Raw genomic sequence first — 18,419 nt, 5'->3', positions numbered from 1 at the left:
CTACATCGGAGGAATACTTCCCCAAAAGTTTACAATGTCATCCTACATCTTCTGGAGAATGAAGTTTCTATATCCTCTCCTAAAAAGCCAATATTGAAAATAATTAGTAATGACAGGAATCCAAACTGTAAGCAACATACAACAGAGCCACTCTATGAAATGACAAACAGATGTATGATTATTGTTCTTCCTGGCATTTCAGCCAGGCAATGCTGCACTGCCTTTAAGAGATGCTAGTTGAGCAGACATTAGTAAATGTTAACATTTCTCTCCATGCTGATTTCTGCCCATCATGCTATTGCTGAAGGAACAATAAGAAGCCAAATTGGGTTAAAGGTGAACTTTTCCCCATGGCTATATAAAATATTATTTTTGTGCTGTCAAGATTAAGTGATTAGAAGAAATGGAGAACAGAGACACTTTCTGTTTTGGAAATCAGTTCTTCAAGTTGATAGTGTCTCAAAATATAATGAGAAGAATTAAGATTTAATTTTTAAGACTTCTTGAATTCCAATCACAGAACCAAATCACTTTCAATCCAGGGTTGTAATACAACAATATGTAGGGAAAAATCCATGTTTCAATATACACAGAACTTCATTTCAGCTCTAGTCTAAACCTTTTGTAATTGCTACTTAAAATAAACCTCAATAAATATGTGAAAAGCAGAATTCTTCAACCTGCACAGCAGTTTCACAAGAGATCCCATATTCCATTTCTTGTTTAGTTAGGCAGTTGAGCTCTCCTATTATAGCACCAGTGACCAAGTAGTCTGTATAGGAAGTTACAGCAGGATGTTCATGGACTTCTTTGTTAACATCTTCTTTCGTAACCTCTTTATCGACTCCATAACGAGGAGCAGAAGAACCAGAAAGCTAGGAAACAATTTTTAAAGTAAATAAAAAGGGTAATTACTTTCAGACAAAAACTGAAATAATACCCTATATAAAAATTGCTCCAATAAAAGATTTCAAATACACACTTGATACATATCTTGCCTCAAGTCCAGAAAAGCACATGACACTAAAGAACTTGAGTTAGTGTAGTAAAGTACATGCCACCTACTTTCCTGGTCACAAGATGTGATAGTTTTTCCACCATAAAATCTTCCTCTCCTTCTAATAAAACTGCACTCCTTTGCCTGTTGCCTTTTCTAGTATTTTTCTCATTCAACATGTCTTCTACTAGAATGCTACCCACATATGAAAGTCTGTTTTTACTTTCCTCTAATTTAATTTAATAAGCAATGTCAAAACCCTTTTTATTTGTTTCTAAATAACAATTCATGGGAATATTGCATAGTAGAATCAAGAAGAGCTTCATTATTCAGATGTCAAATTTTCTTGGCATTGAATTAGTTCTAGGAATCTGTGGACATAAAAATTTCACTGACAAAAGTTTTTAATATTTGGAATTCTACCCACTCCTTGCATCACCAGGGTAAAGTAGGGGTTGTATGGGCAATGGAGAAGACAATTTCTCCCTGCCAAGTAGCATATGGCTTAATTTTTATCCAATGAAATGTACTTATTCAAGATAATCTCCCATTATAAACCTTTTTCAGAGTGAGTGCTTTATTTCACCTTACACCAAGATAGACCTGTTAACATTTCACATTTCAAATAAAATTCAGAGCCTCTCTGGATGAATATTACCAGCTCCATAAAGAAATTTACCCACTTTACTGCACTTGACCTCAAAAGTTGCATGAAACTTGTCAATTAGGGGATATGAGTTAGTTATCCTTCCATCTTTAACTGAGCCATGCTCAGTTAACATTCACTATGCGTACCCACAAGAAAATCATGGTGCTGTATGTAGAAAATCCACTCATGGAAAATTCACTGAAAATGAGCTTCCATGATATGAGCAAATGTAATGCTATACATTTATGAAAATAAAAAGAGCCAGTATAACAATGCCATTAGATGAATCCTCGTTATGATATGACTCTTAAATTACTGTACATTGCTCTGGTTGCCCAGACAAAAACAGTGAACAGCTATAACACTTAGACCTTTTTAGTGTAGAAAAAAATGTAACAGAAAATTATAGTAATTGCCAGACTACATTATGTGTACTTTATGTGAAGCTGTTTCTTGAAAATGGCTCAGAGACTTCAGCTAGTGGAAAATGCAACTTTTGGATCATAGAGGCAACCAGCAAAAACAAACATATTACACACTACATCAATTTTGTGCCCAATTTATTGGCTAATTAAATAGTTCTGAACCCAATTAAAAAGTACATGAATACACTGAAAATATTTCAAGCCCTTAATGAGTAGCGTGGAAATGTAGAGTGTAAGCAAGCTACACCATGCTTTCACAAGTCTCCAAGTTCTCCCAAGCCCCCATTCTCTATTTTCAACACCAGCTTTCAGGTGAATATCATCCGTAAAATGGCCCTCAATGCTGACTGAAATAGAAGCAGGCATTTTAAAAAACTCTCTTCAGTCCCTCAAATGTGTGTAAAGTATCAGAAAATGTGGCTGAAATACTGAGTTGGGAGACAGAGATCTGCACAGTTACATCTAAATAGCTCACAGTACTATCTGCCCCAAACTCATCTTTTAAAGCAATGCACACACTCCAACACTGCCATTTCCACGTTGTTGGAGAACTGGAGTTGATCAGTGAAGACATGTCTATAGCTGGATGTACCTCTATGGATCCCCCTGCTTTCTAACAACACCACCATAGGGGAGGAGCTACAACCAAACCCTCATGAGTCTGGCTAAAACTTCATTCAGCTTGGCTGGTGATGAGGCATGATGGGAATATGGTAGAACCCGAGGGCCATAGGTTCCCTACCCCAGATTTAAAAGGGGGAATTTGAGTTGTTATGACATTGGTAAAGAATTCCAACCTCCGCAATAACAACAAATTGGATTATGATAGCGTAAATTGGAGTTAACCTATTATAACTCATTAAGAGGATGCCAGCCAAACTGAAATGTGGCAGAAAAGTCTTGAAGTACAAACTAGAAGGGGCTGTATCATTTTAAAATATGCTGCACAAAAGTAAACCCAGCTACTTATGCACAATTGGATCAGAGCCATTGAGAAGAAAGCAACTGGGCAAGCCTGAGTGGAGGCAGCCAATCACAGCTCCTGGAGGTCACATTTTACCACACTGAATCCACTAATCAACACTGCCACTTGTCTATCATAGTGGTCACCTTGAGGCCTGAGTATCAGATCCAGGGAGGGATCCTGAGGCTAAATGGACATGGTGAATGATAGAAGCCCAAAGTCAGGAACTCTGAGGACAACTTGGATAGCAGTTCCATCCAGTCATCATGTCAAGTGATGATAAGAATCCTGGAAAGAATCTTGGAAAGGTTGCTTGATGCATGTGTAAAGACCACTTTTGTATATGTATAGCTTTTGAGGTCTACCACACCAACATGTAATGGATAAGCATAAGTATTTTAGATGTATGTTTTATATCAGAAGTGAAGAAAGTGTGGCTTGCAAGCTACATGCATTTTTCTAAACTCATTCTGGTACCCAAGAAAACCTCTAGGAGTCCCCCAAAGCCCAGAGTTCAATTTTCAGCTCAAAAAAGGCCTGCAAACTACTCCAAAAATGACAAATTTGCTTTCCTCCCCGAACCCCCCCCCCCCCCAAAAAAAAAACCCTTCCTTCTGAACAGCAAAGTAATTAGGGTTGGCATTACTCAGTGTGGCAATTCATGGCATCAACCCACCACTAATCTCCTCCCATATAATACCATATGCATTCATTAGTAATGTTGATGGTACTAATGTTACTTATAAATCATAATTCTCATATATCACTGAAAGTAATGTCAATAGTTGTGATGTAAACAACTAGCAAAATTAAAATTATTCCTTTAAATTACAATAGCATACACACAGCCTAAATGTATTAACATGTGCATAGTTTCAAGTGGTCAAAGTGAAAATATGATAAGATGTGATGTTTTTAAAGAAAAAATTAAAATCATTTAATTTTTAAAATTTTAATTTAAAAAAAAACAACCCTGAGGCCTTTCTTTTGTCCCCGCACTGAGGCTTGCCTCACTCACACTATCTCTTCCATTGAGCTCAAGTGTTTTAAAGGGACACAGGCAAATGTCACTGGCTGTTTCTGCCAAAAGCAGATGTTTGGGGAACAGTGGTGTCACCCCCTCTTAGGGTGACACCTTGTGCAGACCGCACCCCTAGTGCTGCCCCTGCTTCTGAAAATCAGACAAAAATTAAACCAGAAGTGATGTGCCAGCATTTCTGGTTTGGCAGGAATGCACTGGTTCAGCTTGATGGTGTGGAGGTAGGAAGAGGCTATGGAGATGAAAATTGCACACCTCTCCACATGCAATTGCTCACCTAACATGCAGCTTAATCTTACTGATTTTACTGTACAAAACTTAAAATTCTTCAGCATTCAGTAGACGATTACTGTAAATATATATTTTTATGCATTTAAACATCTAGTAATTACTGCTTTTCAATATGAAATAATTTTATGGTACAACACAAGATCTGATGAATCCTTTTTCATGTAATGTAAGAATGAACATCATTTTCAGAGAGCATACAAATGATTTAAAACAGATGTAAAATTCCCTTTATGTAGACAATTTTAGGCACTGGTGATGACATTAGATACATATGACTAATCATGGTTAATGCTCGCTGTTACCAATTAGCCTTATTAGCGCAAGCAATTTGTGCACAGGATGACATTACTTTAATTACTGTAAGCAGCTTGTTCATTTATTGAGTAGGATACATTTGTAGAAAGGTTACTTTATCCGCAAATTAATCATAACCTTCTTTATTATACGAATTCAAAAGCCTTAGCAAAAAACCTTCACCAGGCAATGCAAGAATATAAGTGATGAAAGTCTAAAAGTGGTTTGGTTTTATTTTGTTGTTGTTGAAATGATCTAAACTAGTATTGTGTCCTTTTTTATCTGAGACCTGTATATGAATGGAATTCATATGGATTGCCAACACTGGTTAAACAAGAGTCTATGATGCAAAACACGGCAAAAATAATCCAGTCTGAGACCGCTTTAACTGCCCTTGCTCAGTGCTCTGGGAACTGTGGTTTTGTGAGACATTTAGCCTTCTCTGTTAGAGAGCTCTTTGGGCACAATCAACTACAATCCTAGGAATCTCTGACACTGAGTCAGGGCAGTTAAAATGGTCTCAAACTGAATTATTTTTGCAGTGTGTTTTGGACCTCAGTCAGGGAATAGGAAAAGGGAAATGATAACCTATGAAGATTTAATGTATCTGTTTATAATGATAGATCTTGCTTTATGAAATAAAATACACTGATCACTGAAGCTTAGATAAATTAGCATAGAAGGATGATGGAACTATTCTGATCACTATTTAGACACATTAGAAATTCCTTAGAAATTTGACATAATAGTAAAAATAGCTCTATTGGGGATGTCTGTTTTGCCCCTAACTTAAAGAAAGAAGTTGGCAGCATGAGCTTTCGTAGACTTCAGTCTACTTCCTCAGATGCAGTTCAGACCATGTATAGCCCTATAAAAATCAGTTAATGGCATACCTCATAGCAGCAGCACTGAAGATGCCATGGCCCTAGTGGAGCGAGCTCCGATACCCATTGGTACTGGCTAATGTGCAAGTTTATAACCCAAATGAATAGTCTCTACCACCCATTTAGAAAGACACTGTGGCAAAACCTGATGACCTTCTTACGTCCACTGTAGCAAATGAAGAGATGATTGGGCAATTGATGGCAGCTGTACATTGTAAACAAAAGGCTAATGCCCTATGAACATCCAAAGTGTAGTGTTCTTTCCAAAGGAGTGGACAGTTTTGAGTTAAATGTTGGTAGTACTGTGCCCTCATTAGTGTGAAATTGGGATACTGTCTTAGGCAGGAATGCCCCTTCAGGATGTAAGACAACCTTGTCACGATGGAAGACAAGGAAGGGCTCGTAACATCTAAGGGCTACTAATTCACCCACTCAATGTGCAGAGAAGATTTCCAAAAAGAAGACTACCTCCACTGTAAGGAGATGCTTGTCCACTGATGTAAGAGGTTCAAAGCACTGACTCAGGACTAATGAAAGTGACCACAGGGATGTTGGAGGCCAAACAGTTGGGTAGAGATGCAATCAACCTCTCTTCTTTTTTAAATATTAGGTTGGTAAAACAGGTTAAGATAGAGGCTGATTAGTGACAATGGTTGCAAGGTATACTGTAAATGACCAAAAAAAAAAAGAACCCTTGTTCTTTCAGATGCAATAAAAATGCAATACTATTGAAACTGAAGCTGGAGACCTTTCCTCAGAATGAGAACGCAAATGTACAGAAGAGCCTCATTTATAGCTGTATGACCTTTTTGTGATGTCTTTTCTAGAGGCCTGTAAAAGAGCTGTTAACCTCGGTGGGTTTAATATGTTATCCCTCCTCCACACTGACAATTTCAACATCAAATTTTCCGGGTGAAGTAACTGACAACTGGAATGACTGAGCAGGTCTAGATCTGGTAGGAAGAATCATGTGACAGCTCCTGGAGATGTGAAGTAGAGGGAAAACCCTAGTTACCTGGGCCACTGCAGTGTGACTAATATTGCATCTGATCTCTCTTTGCATAGCTTCGCTTTGACCTTCACCAACAGACAGAACAGCAGAGGAGGAGCGAAGATGAAATATAGACCTTCACCAATAGAACAGGAATGTATCCCCCAAATAATCTTTTCCGTCCACTGCCCTGGAGCAAAACAGGTAGCATTTGTTGTTTGTTATGGCAAATAAATCAACCTGAGATACCCCAAGCTGTGATTATCAAACAAAATATTTCCAAGAGAGGGATCACTCATATTCAAGGACCATTCATATTTGAGGACTTAGGTTCAGTTGAGTGAGTCTGCGAGAACACTCTTCTTGCTGGTAAGGTGAATGGCTATGGTGTCACACACCAGCGCCAGAAACAAATGGTGGGGTCAAGCAAAGTTATGGAGTAAGTACAGTGCACTTGCGCCATATGCAGGTGCACCATACGCAGCTTTCAGCTTACACTGAAGCCGCAGTATGGGGGGAAAAATGGCACACACTCCACTGTTTTCAATGGGGCTCAAGCATACATTTTCCCCCTACACAGGGGAGGGGGTCTGGAAAGGATCACCTGCATAAGGCACGCCTTCTTTGTTGGTACAGCATAATGTGGTAGTGTTGTCCAATGTTACCTGGACTACATTCCTTCTCAGCAACTTCTTGAATGTCCAGAAGGCTTTGACCACTGCTAACAGCTCCAAAGTGCTGATGTGAAGGCTTGCCTTGTGTGTGGACCAATGCTCTTTGTACTGTACAGTCACTTGTCCACAATAAGCTGCACAACCTGTCATTGATGAATTGGTGGTGACTATATGTGACGGATGTGGTGGGATGAATGGCATGCTGGATTGAATACGGCAAAGTCTTGTCCACAAAGGAAAGGAAAAAACTGTCTGAGGCAAGGTCAGCTGTATGAATTGGTGATCTCTCAGGGCATTGAAATGCTGGGGGAATCAGTATTGGAGTGGGTGGAACAGATAGGTGACATCTGCTGCCCTAGCCATAAGGCCAAGAAGTTTCTGGAAAGTTAGTCCTGACCTCCATGGGTACAATGCAATGGAACAAATCTTGTGTTGAAATACCAAGAAAAATAACCATCCCAAGTGCATCAGACTTGAATCTTTGCCACCGTATCCTGTTAAAGTTTGTCCTGTAGATTCACTCTCAAACCAATGTGTAGGAAACAAAACCATGACACTACATTTAAAGATGAGTACTCAGCAGGTTCCAATGATAATCAATGTGTATTAAGTTTACATAATAGATACAACCTTTGTCTCTTAGTTGTATGTCCAAGAGAATATTAGCCCTTTGGTATTTAGTCCATTACTTTCATGGATTCTTAGTTGCAGTTCAAATGAAACACAGTCCTTTGGAATTCAGACATTCAGCATTTCTTCTAGCATAATATCCTCAAAGTCTTCACAGCAGCATATAACAAACAGAAACACCAGCATATCTTCCACACTGCCTCTTGGTAGCCCTCTGTTAGCAGCAGCCCTACCAGCTGAGAGAATGGTTTTAGGAGTTTGATCATACGATGGAGATTGGGAGTTTATCCCATGACTATTCTGGAAAAACTGTGTAATTACATTTCACATGATGTTGCACAAAACCCGCCATTAAAGTGGTCACAAACACGCATCTTTTTACTTTCCTGATTTCAGTGATAACGCATTTCCAATATTACTTTATTTGTGCAATTGCATCATTCATGCAATTACTCAACATTTTCACTTTATTTGCAGGATGCTTTAAATGCAAATTAATCTCTCTTTAATGCCAAAATTATCCCCAGTGTGAAAAACTCTTTAGACACACCTTTTATAGCAGCTACGGAGTGATTCAGCATTTCTTGTTACTTGACTGCAATCACCTGTCTTGCTTAACACAGCTTTCCTTCATTTAACCCGTTATTCTGTTGTAAAATACAAGCAACTACTAACATATCCTTTTGAAGCAGGGCATTAATCTTGTCTCTCAGCAAAATACTGATATGCAGGCATTCATGCCTGCATACTGGCAACTTGAATTTATAAGGCAGTAAATGAGTAAAAATGTCTGCCAAAAATGTCCAAGCATTAAGCCTCCCAGTCAGGAGGAAGAGTGAGACTTCTTTCCTTCCTTTTGTCTGCAATGTCTCAAACAATAATTGATTTCAGTTGGGGATGTGAGAACTGATAAGCAACCTCTTCCTGCTTACCACATATAGAGGTGCTCCAAGAGCCTTGAAGTTGGGCGCAAGGATATAAGCTTGATGCAGGATTGCTTGATTACCTCTTGAAGGGCTAGCAGTAGATGGATGGCTGCTGGTTATGTTCCACAGTTTGAAAGACTAGATCCTGAACTGGTGCTGGAAGAACAGTCACATCTATGCCAATTGCCTTTGCCATTTTAAGAACTACATCTGCAAATAACTTGACATCCTCTGGAGAAGTAAAAGGACACCACAATCTCCCATGGGGAGGATGTCACAGAAGACGACTCAGGAGTTTATCACATGTGAAAATTGGAATTCCAATCCAAAGCCATTCCGAAGGGAAGGGAAAGCAGAGTCAATTCGAATACAAGACAAATCACGTGATTAATTATCTCACGTGAAGAGTGAAATTGTGGTCATTCCTGAGGCAATGCGGAGCGAGTGTAAAATAAATGATCACATCAGTACATGCCATGCGGATTCAATAATTCAAATTGGTACCCTTGAGCATGCTCGGTGGGGCTCTGAACATATCGTGAACCTTTGGACTTCCAGGGTGAAGAAGGGGGGCACTTCCTGGTTCCTGTTTCACATGAATGCTAGCTTCACATGAATGATTCCTTCGTGTTCTATGGGCTTTATAGTCCGTTTTGGCACTCAAACCAGCACTCTTTCTATGGGTGATATAGGCGGGGTACATACCGCCACTTTGCGGCGCTCTGCCGCCGCCGCCGGTAGGTCCGCGGGGGAGCCGGAGCCTCCACACGGCGCGACTCCCGCGCGGACCGAAAAAGAAGCTCCAAAATGGAGCTTCTTTTTCCATCACATTTGCGACGTAGCGAGGCGCCAGGGGCGCACTCGCTACGTCACAAAGGACGCGACCCGTACGGACGCTCAGCGTCCGATACGCAAAGATGGCGCCGGCCATGTAGAAGGGCCGGCGCCATCTTGTACGGACGGAGTCCGTACTAGGCCCAGGGGCGTCTATAAGAGACGCCCCCTTTTTAAAATAGGACGTCCTCTGGACGTCCCAAATGCCGGTGCAGAAAGCACCATAGTCAGGTTTGGCACTCAAACTAGCACTCTTTCTATAGGCTTTATAGTCCGTTTTGGTACTCAAACCAGCGCTCTTTCTATGGGCTTTATAGTCCGTATTTGCATCCAAACAAGCAGCCTTCCCCAGCGGCATTGGAAACAGCCGCTTTTCCCCTCCTCACCAGCATGTCTCCTTCCTATACACACGTATGTGGCACAAGCATTCACACACATTCTATCAATCTAAAAGCACCAGCATTCGCACAATCTGTCAAAAAAAATGTTGCTTGCGAAGTGACCGGTGCGAAAGGGGAGGCATGTTCCACCCACTGCCCACCCTCTGCTCTGTCCACGTTAAAACATGAATACATTCATTCCCCAGTAGCTCTCTGCCCTTTCCCCAACGGCATCAGAAACAATTGCATTTCCCCCTCGGCAACAATGGAAGCAGAGAGAGTACCGGAAGCAAATGGAGCAAAATTGCAGCGTGGCATCATGGGAAATGTGGCACCTTGGAAATTGCGTACCAGGACCAAAGCAAAGTTGCATTCCACACAAAGACTAATTCTAATGGACCTTGGGGAAAATTTTTGAATTCGCTAGTTCACTGAATTCACCTACATCAGGAGTGACTTTGGATTGATTTAGGATTGGCTTTTGAATGACTCCCATAGAAAGCATCACATGTGATAATCTATCACATTATAACGTGAATTTACATGGTTGAGCCTGGAATGGCTTCGGATTGCAAAAATCGTCGTGTGATACCGTCCTCAGGCAAAGAGGAGTCAGAATCTTAACTAAAGGCTAATACCTGTGGAGAAGTATGAGTAGGTTGTAATGGGGTTGTACATGAAGCCACTGAGGTGACCAAAGGCTCTGTACCAATAGGTTGCAGAAAGCCAGTGGAAGGAACTGTAACCTTAACCAATCCCAAAGAGTAAGAAACCACCAATGAGATAGGTTGTGAGTATACTGTAGATGTGACAATAGTAGCCGATGCCAGAGTAAGTACTGGAGATGGGGGAGGTCTTGAAATGGTGGTTATTGTCCACATCAGTGGAGAAGGAGGTTGTTGACTTGGGACTGAAGGTCAAGATGGGCTACGATAAGCTGGTATTGAAAATCAGTGAGTATGTGGTGATGGGCTCTGATGAGCTAGAGTCAGACACTGTTGAGTATGGTCAGGTTGCATACCTGTAGCTATAGTTCTTTGAGTCAATGTTGTGGTAAATGGGCTAGTATAGAAGGGAACCAAGATTGACTGATAGAAAGAATACTGAGATCTCCTAGTGTAACTGATAGTGAATGTCTGAATCATGGTACTGATCTCTATAAAATGGAGAATAAGAGTACTACAATCTTGGTTCCTCTCTCCAGAGGTATTCTCAATTATCTCTGTCTATGTATGATACAGAAGCAATCAACAAATCCTCCTGAAACCTGTAGTCTCGATACTGTGGCTGAGATGAGGAACACAATCTCTCCTGATAGAAGGTAGACCTTTCACACCTAGGAGACTATGGCAGTGTCATCATCAACTGCCTGGACAGATAGTTGCAGTGGAAGGTGTGAATGAGAAGGCACTTGTTGGTCCTGAATGGTATCCAAATGTGACTGGGAGTCTGGGACAGACAGAGTCAACATAGTATGAGATAGCATCATGGTGGGTGTAGGATCAATCAGGATCATTGTCAGTGTCAGGAGCACAAATACATATAATGTGAACTAAAGTAAAAGACTCTCTTTTTTGGTGGTATTACGAGCAGAAGAAATAAGATGAAAGATTGTTGTTATCGCAATAGCAAGCACATTTCTATACCGCTAATCTGTGAACTAGTACTCCCTAAGCAGTTTACAGTGTGTAAGCCAATTGCCCCCAACAAGCTGGGTACTCATTTTACTGACCTACAAAAGGATGGAAGGCTTAATCAACATTGGAGCCCAGAACAGAACTTACAACGTTGTGGCTGCAGGACTGGCATTTAACCACTGCGCCACCAAGGTGCCTTGTTGTTAGCTGCTTTTCAGCTGATTTTGACTCATCATGACCGTGTGAATAAGACATTTCCATGACTCCTTATTCTCAGCCTCTCTGTTCAGAACCTGCAAGTTCAGACCTGAGAGCTCCCTGATTGAGTCTAACCATCAAGTGTGCAGTCTTTCTCTCTTTCTACTTCTCTCCACCTTTCCCAGCATTACTGTCTTTTCTAATTTGTGTCTTCTCATGATGTGGCTGAAGTACAACAGCCTCAGATTAGTCATCTTGGCTTCCAGGGAGAGTCGAAACTTGAATTTTTTTTTCTAGGACCCACTTGTTCGCCTTTTTAATGCAGGAAGGTAAACAGAAGGACTTTTTTTTTTTAAATTAAATTCAGAGAAAGAAACACAACACTATATCAGACTGAGAACAGTGACATGTTTCGCAGATGAAACAAAACTGAAGGAATGATGGTTTGGCGGGCTAGGTCATGCGTGGTACTCAGGAGGGGTAGAACACTCTTATAGGGATTGTGTGCATGTGCAAAAATCCATTTGTGTGAGGCACAGAGACCACAAAGAAAAAGCATCGTAACACTACTTTTTGTTATGTTTTTGTTGACCATTTCTGGAAAGAAAGACTTTAAATCAACTGCCATCTAGAGACAGGATCACAATAGCCAGGACACTGCTATTATTGTTGTTCAAAATGCTCTTTTCTTTTTTCATATGAAACAAGAGCAGGAAAAGTGTGACTTGCAGGCTGTATGTAGCCACCCAAGGACCCAACTTTGTGTGTGTGTGTGGGGGGAGCCTTTCTAAATTTTTACCCCAGAACGCCACCAGGAGATGTGGGAGACAATTTAGGCATGTTTTGCCTCATCAGGGATCTTTTAGTCAAATGAGAGGCCTTTTTTTGAACATAAAGTGACACAGAAATTGGACCAAAATTGTGCAGAAATTGCATGTTGGACACCATTTGAGGGTAATTTTCTTAAAGGAAAAAAAAAAGGAAATAAGTGGGTGCAGTGTCCCCGGGTTGGTGGTATTAATACATCCTCCTAACATCCAACTGTTGACTACCTTGACTTAAAGACTAAGCCCTAGGTGATGTCAAGCATTAGAAATCCACATATCTGCCACATCCTCATTCTGATAGTAGAGACATAGTCTAATACCATCTCAAACAAACTATTCCTGTTATAACACATATAATCTATCATATGTCTGACCCCATGTCCTGCATTTTTGCAAGATGCAATATTTGAAAAACATTGGTCAAAGCATCTTTTCCTGTAGGTGATGTTCAAAGAATATGCCTGCTCACTCTCACAAGAACTGACACTAGGTCACACAAGTTCAGAGGTCAGCTATCTGCAGCGCCAAGACCACTGCAGAATATCACTTCCTCCTCCACAGGAGAAATGTACACATATTCTGCTTCAACTCAGTTTTTGGCAAGCCTGGGGAGTAGGACTAGGAGTAAGGAGTAAAAGGTCTTTACAGGAGTAGGAGTAGGAATAAGGAGTAACAAAATATATTTGTTACTCCATATTCCTGATATTATATTGTACATGCAAACACCAAAAAACAATTTTATTATATTGCACTGAGGAAGGGACTGGGAAGCAAAAAGAGACATTTACACACACACACAAGCCTTACAAAACAACCAGGACATTTCCCCAGGGCTGGGGAGCAGGAGTATGAGTAACATTAAGAAAGATATCTTACTCCAGAGTAGGACAAGGAATAACCCCCAAATCACCACTACTTCCAGCCCTGGTTTTTGGTGCCACCAAACCCACTTGATGATTTTGGGCAAGTCACATGCTCTCACCCTCAAAGGCAATGGCAAACCTCCTCTGAACAAATCACCCCAAGAAAGCCCCATGATAGTAGGTTTACCTTAGGATTTTCATAAGCTGGAAACAACTTGAAGGCACACAACAAGAACAGCATATGGACACAAACCCTCTGAATGGAAATATAATCACTTGGAATCATTAAGCGGAATATAAATAAATATTATTAAAAATATTATTATTATTATTATATTGTTTTTTGGTACATTTGCATAAGGTGACCAGCCGAACTCAAAGGGTGCTCACCAATGGCTCTTCTTCATCCTGGAGAGAGTGGCTAGAGGGGTGCCACAGGGTTTGTCCCAGCCCCAGCGCTATTCAACATATTTATTAATGACTTGGATGAATGAATAGAGGACATGCTTATCAAATTTGTTGATAACACCAAATTAGGAGGACCAGCTAACACTCCAGAGGACAGGATCAAAATTCAAAATAACCTTAACAGTTTAGAAAGCTAGGCTAAAGCTAACAAAATGAATTTCAACAGGAAGAGATGTAAGGTACTGCATTTAGGCAGAAAAAATGAAATGGCACAGATACAGGATAGGAGACACCTGGCTTAACAACAGCACATGTGAAAAAGATCTAGGAGTCCTAGTAGACAACAAGTTAACACGAGTCAACAATGTGAAAAAGCAAATGTGATTCTAGGCTGCACCAATAGAAGTATAGTGTCTAGATCAAGGAAAGTTATAGTACCACTCTATTCTGCTTTGGTCAGGCCTCACCTGGAATTATACTGTGTCCAGTTCTGGGCACCAAAATTCAAAAAGGATGTTGACAATCTGGAGCATGTCCAGAGGAGGGTGACCAAAATGATGAAGGTCTGAAAACCATGCCTTATGAGGAGAGACCTAGGGAATTTGGTATGTTTAGCCTGGAGAAGAGAAGGTGAAGAGGTGATATGATAGTGCTGTTTAAATAATTGAATGGGTGTCATATTCAGGATGGAGCAAGTTTGTTTTCTGCAGGTCCAGAAAATAGGATCTGGAACAATGGATTCAAACTACAGTCCTCCCTCTGTTCTTGCAGTCTTCAGATCTGTGTCCTTCACTTATGCATGAGGGACGAACGGAGGGAGAATGAATTGGGTGTATGCTTGCAGTGTGCACCTATATTCAAACAAATGGAACTTGAATATAGACAAAACTCCGTTTTTGCAAGGGGGTCCAGAATGGATCTCCCATGAAAAAGGAGGGGCAACTGTACAGGGAAAAAATCCACCTTAATATTAGGAAGAACTTCCTGATGCTAAGAGCTGTTCGACAGTGGAACACGCTCCCTCAGAGTGTAATGGAGTCTCCTTCTGAGGAGATTTTTAAACAGAGGCTGGATGGCCATATGTTGGGGGTGCTTTGATTGTGTGTTTTGCATGGCAGGAGGTTGGACTGGATGGCCCTTGTGGTCTCTTTCAACTCTAGGATTCTATGGCGCGTTACAGACCGCCTGAAATCGGCAGTCTGCTGGTGCCGTCATTTGCGGCGCAGAGAAGCCCCAGTGGCCAAACTGCGCGGCTCCTCCACGGCACAAAAAAGAAGCCCCAAAATGGCGCTTCTTATTGTGGCGTGATAATGACGTTGCGAGGCGCCAATGGTGTAGAACGGGTGCTGCCATTTTGTACGTCCTCAGGACATACTAGGGTTAGGGGCGTCCGGAGGGGACGCCCTTTCCTAAGATTCCTTGAGATATGTAAATAACTAACTTGGTTAAAATCTTCCAAAATCTTGGCATATGCCAAGCAAAGACAACCAAAAGTTTAAAAGATACACACTGTATTTAATGCTAGATCTAGATCAACTAGATCCGCTATTTTATGTGATGCTCATTTTCACTTTGCCAGCTAAATTTTCGTTTATTTATATATACTATAACTAGACCTTACCTTAACCATTCCTGAAACAATTAAATGGATTCCTTGGGGTAATTCGCCTTCATCACATATGATATCTCCATAGTCATAATAAAGAATTTTTGCTTTTCTCTAAAAACAAAAAAATAAATAAATACATTTATAGTACAGTATATCGAAAGTATTGCAGAGCACAGAATGGACAGGTTGCTCACCTGCAACAGTATTTCTTTGAGTGGTCATCTGCGAATTCGCACAAATGGATTATTCTGCGCCTGCGCAGGAATGCTTGGAAACTTCTAGAATCTCTGGGCAAAAGTTAGTTTGCAACTTTTTGCATCTTTTTGGTGGTAGCCCTGCCCATCCCATATATAGCCCCTAACGGTCCCGCTCTTCCCCAGTTCCAAGTGCGCTGCGCAAAGTGTGACAGTGAAGCTAGCAAAGTGAGCAGGACAATGAGGGGAGAATGGTCAGGATTTGTGTGAATTTGCAGATGACCACTCGAAGAAATACTGTTACAGGTGAGCAACCTGTCCTCCTCCTTCGTGGTCTCTGCGAATCACATAAATGGGTTAACCGACAAGCTTAGGTCAGTGGAGGATGGAGTGTCATGACACAGGTTTTTAAGTTCAAACAGTTGAATTTATTAACAACAATAAAGTCCATGAATATCAAAGTGCACTTGTCAATCTTGTTTGTCAAACTCTATGGTTCAAGTGAAAGGCAAATGAAATCATATGCAGTGCATATGTCAAACAACCATAACTGTTAAGTTAAATTATAAAATTCACTCCGAAGTTAATTACATGAAATCAATACAAATACATGTAATCAATGGAATTTAGTGCAAACTCAGTTGAAACTGAAGTGAAAATTAGTCAATGTATACCAGAAAGCAACACTGCCCTCCCAAAAGCTGTGTCTTGTCTGGCTCTGGTGTCCAGCCTGTAATGCAGGGGTAGGCAACCTGCGGCCCGCGGGCCGGATGCAGCCCGGCAAGGCCTTGGGACCAGCCCCTGCCCGGTCCTGCCGCCGATTGCCGCCGGAGCCTTTGGCCTCTTGCGTGAGGGCGTGGGGCCTTTGGCCTATCAGGAGGAGGCGGGCAAGGGAGGGCAAGAGGCAGGCAAGGGGGGCAAGCAGCAGGAAAGGGGGGCAATTGTCTATAGAAGTCTTCCGAAACATGCATTTATATTAACATTTTTTTAAAAATCAGCAAATTTTTTTGCGTGTCTTCCATTTTTTTTTTTAAAAAAGTGTCCTCCATTTGAAAATTTTGTCCTACATTTGTCCCGGTTTATTTATTTATTTAATTTTTTATAAAATATTTATTTATTTATTTATTTATTTATTTGCTTGCTTCGGCCCCCCAGTTGTCTGAGGGACAGCAACCCGGCCCCTGGCTCAAAAAGGTTGCCTACCCCTGCTGTAATGTTTGATGAAAGTCAATGGCTGGGACCAGACAGCAGCTTTACAGACATCCTCCAAGGGAAACCCAATCAAAAAAGCGGAGGATGCAGCTACCGCCCGAGTTGCATGGGCCCGAACCCGAACTGGAAGAGGTTTACCTGACAATTCATAGCAGAGGTGGATGGTACTGGCCACCCATTTAGAAAACCTCTGAGCAATCACAAGTAGTCCTTTCTTGGCCTCTGAGTAGCACACAAACAGACGCTTGGAGTGCCTCGAACCTGAGGTTCTGTCCAGGTAGAAGGCCAATGCCCTCCGAACATCCAAAGCATGAAATTGGTGCTTGGTAACAGTGGTTGGGTTTGGGGCCGGGGTCGGCAACACAATGTCCTGGTTCATGTGAAAGGCCAACACCACCTTTGGCAGAAAAGTTATATCGGTACAGAGGACCACTTTGTCCCTGTGAAAACGAAGGTAAGGTTGGTCCATCCATAAGGCACAGAGTTCACTCGCATGGCGAGCAGATGTGATGGCCACAAGGAAAGCTGTTTTCCAGGTCAGCAATCTCAGGATGGTGAAACATCTGGAAAAAAAGCAGTATTGAGCCCGTGAAGAATCCACGGGTTTGATGGAGCCTTTTGTCGAAAGTATGCGCACTTGGTCGAGAAGGGTGTCCAAGGAGATGGTAGAAAGAATTGCTCCGGTGGGCAGGAGCTCTTCGAACTCGAGGCCATAACCCTTACGAATGATGTCTAGGACCCTAGAGTCGGAGGTGATAGAGGCTCAGATATTAAAGTATAGCTTCAACCTATCACCAAAAGTAGTGACGGAGTGCGCAGCAATGCTTCAATATCTTTTCTTGCCTCGGGTGTCCTTCTTCTTATAGCCATGCTGGTATCTAGGCTGAGAAGGCTGTTGGCGATCGGATGAGGCAGAAGACTGGGAAGGCTGACGCTGACTAGGCCTGTCCTGAGCTTGATATTGATGCTCTTGTTCTTCACACGAACATTGCTGGTGTAGTGGAAACCAAGGGCGTTGAGATCTGTATCTCAGACGAGCAGACCATACTGAGGGTGAAGACATGTCATGCTTCCTTGCTGCTGTTTTCATTCTATAGTGGAAGTTAAGCTTTTCATCAGTCTCTTGGTTAAGCAACCCAGAGTTGAAGGACATGTCTTCTATGGCAGATTTGGCCTGTGGAATCAGATCAGAGGAGTGAAGCCACACATAGTGTCTGAGGGTGATGGATCCCAACAAGATCTTTGATGCACAATCAGTGGAGTGCCTGGCTGAAATGATTTGCTGTCCTCCTACTAAGTGGGCTTCATAGTGGAGGGCAGAGGCTAACCTTCTTCTCTCTTTGGGAAGTTCATTGATAGCCAGTTCCAGCTTTTCCATCAAAAGCTGTATATAGGCCCCCATGCATGTAGCATAGTTAGTAATCTTCATATCAAGGGCTGCTGAGGCATACATTTTGTTAGCCAAACTGTCTATCTTCTTGCTCTCTTTGTCC

General features: G+C 41.6%; 1 protein-coding gene across 1 annotated transcript in view; it reads right to left on the bottom strand.

The window, feature by feature from the left end:
• Positions 1-647: 647 nt before the first annotated feature.
• Positions 648-18,419, bottom strand: part of LOC121926322 (sodium/hydrogen exchanger 10-like) — a 587,624-nt gene continuing 569,852 nt past the window's right edge. Inside the window, exons 21-22 of the mRNA XM_042459209.1 lie at positions 15,533-15,631; positions 648-875 (exon numbers count right to left, since the gene is read on the bottom strand). Of these exons, the coding sequence (XP_042315143.1) occupies positions 648-875; positions 15,533-15,631 (327 nt within the window). The remainder of the gene's footprint in view (positions 876-15,532; positions 15,632-18,419) is intronic.

This window comes from Sceloporus undulatus, chromosome 1, assembly GCF_019175285.1.
Source record: "Sceloporus undulatus isolate JIND9_A2432 ecotype Alabama chromosome 1, SceUnd_v1.1, whole genome shotgun sequence".
Taxonomy (NCBI): Eukaryota; Metazoa; Chordata; class Lepidosauria; order Squamata; family Phrynosomatidae; genus Sceloporus; species Sceloporus undulatus.
Note: the sequence above shows the minus strand (reverse complement) of the source record. Positions and strands in the feature narration are given on the sequence as shown.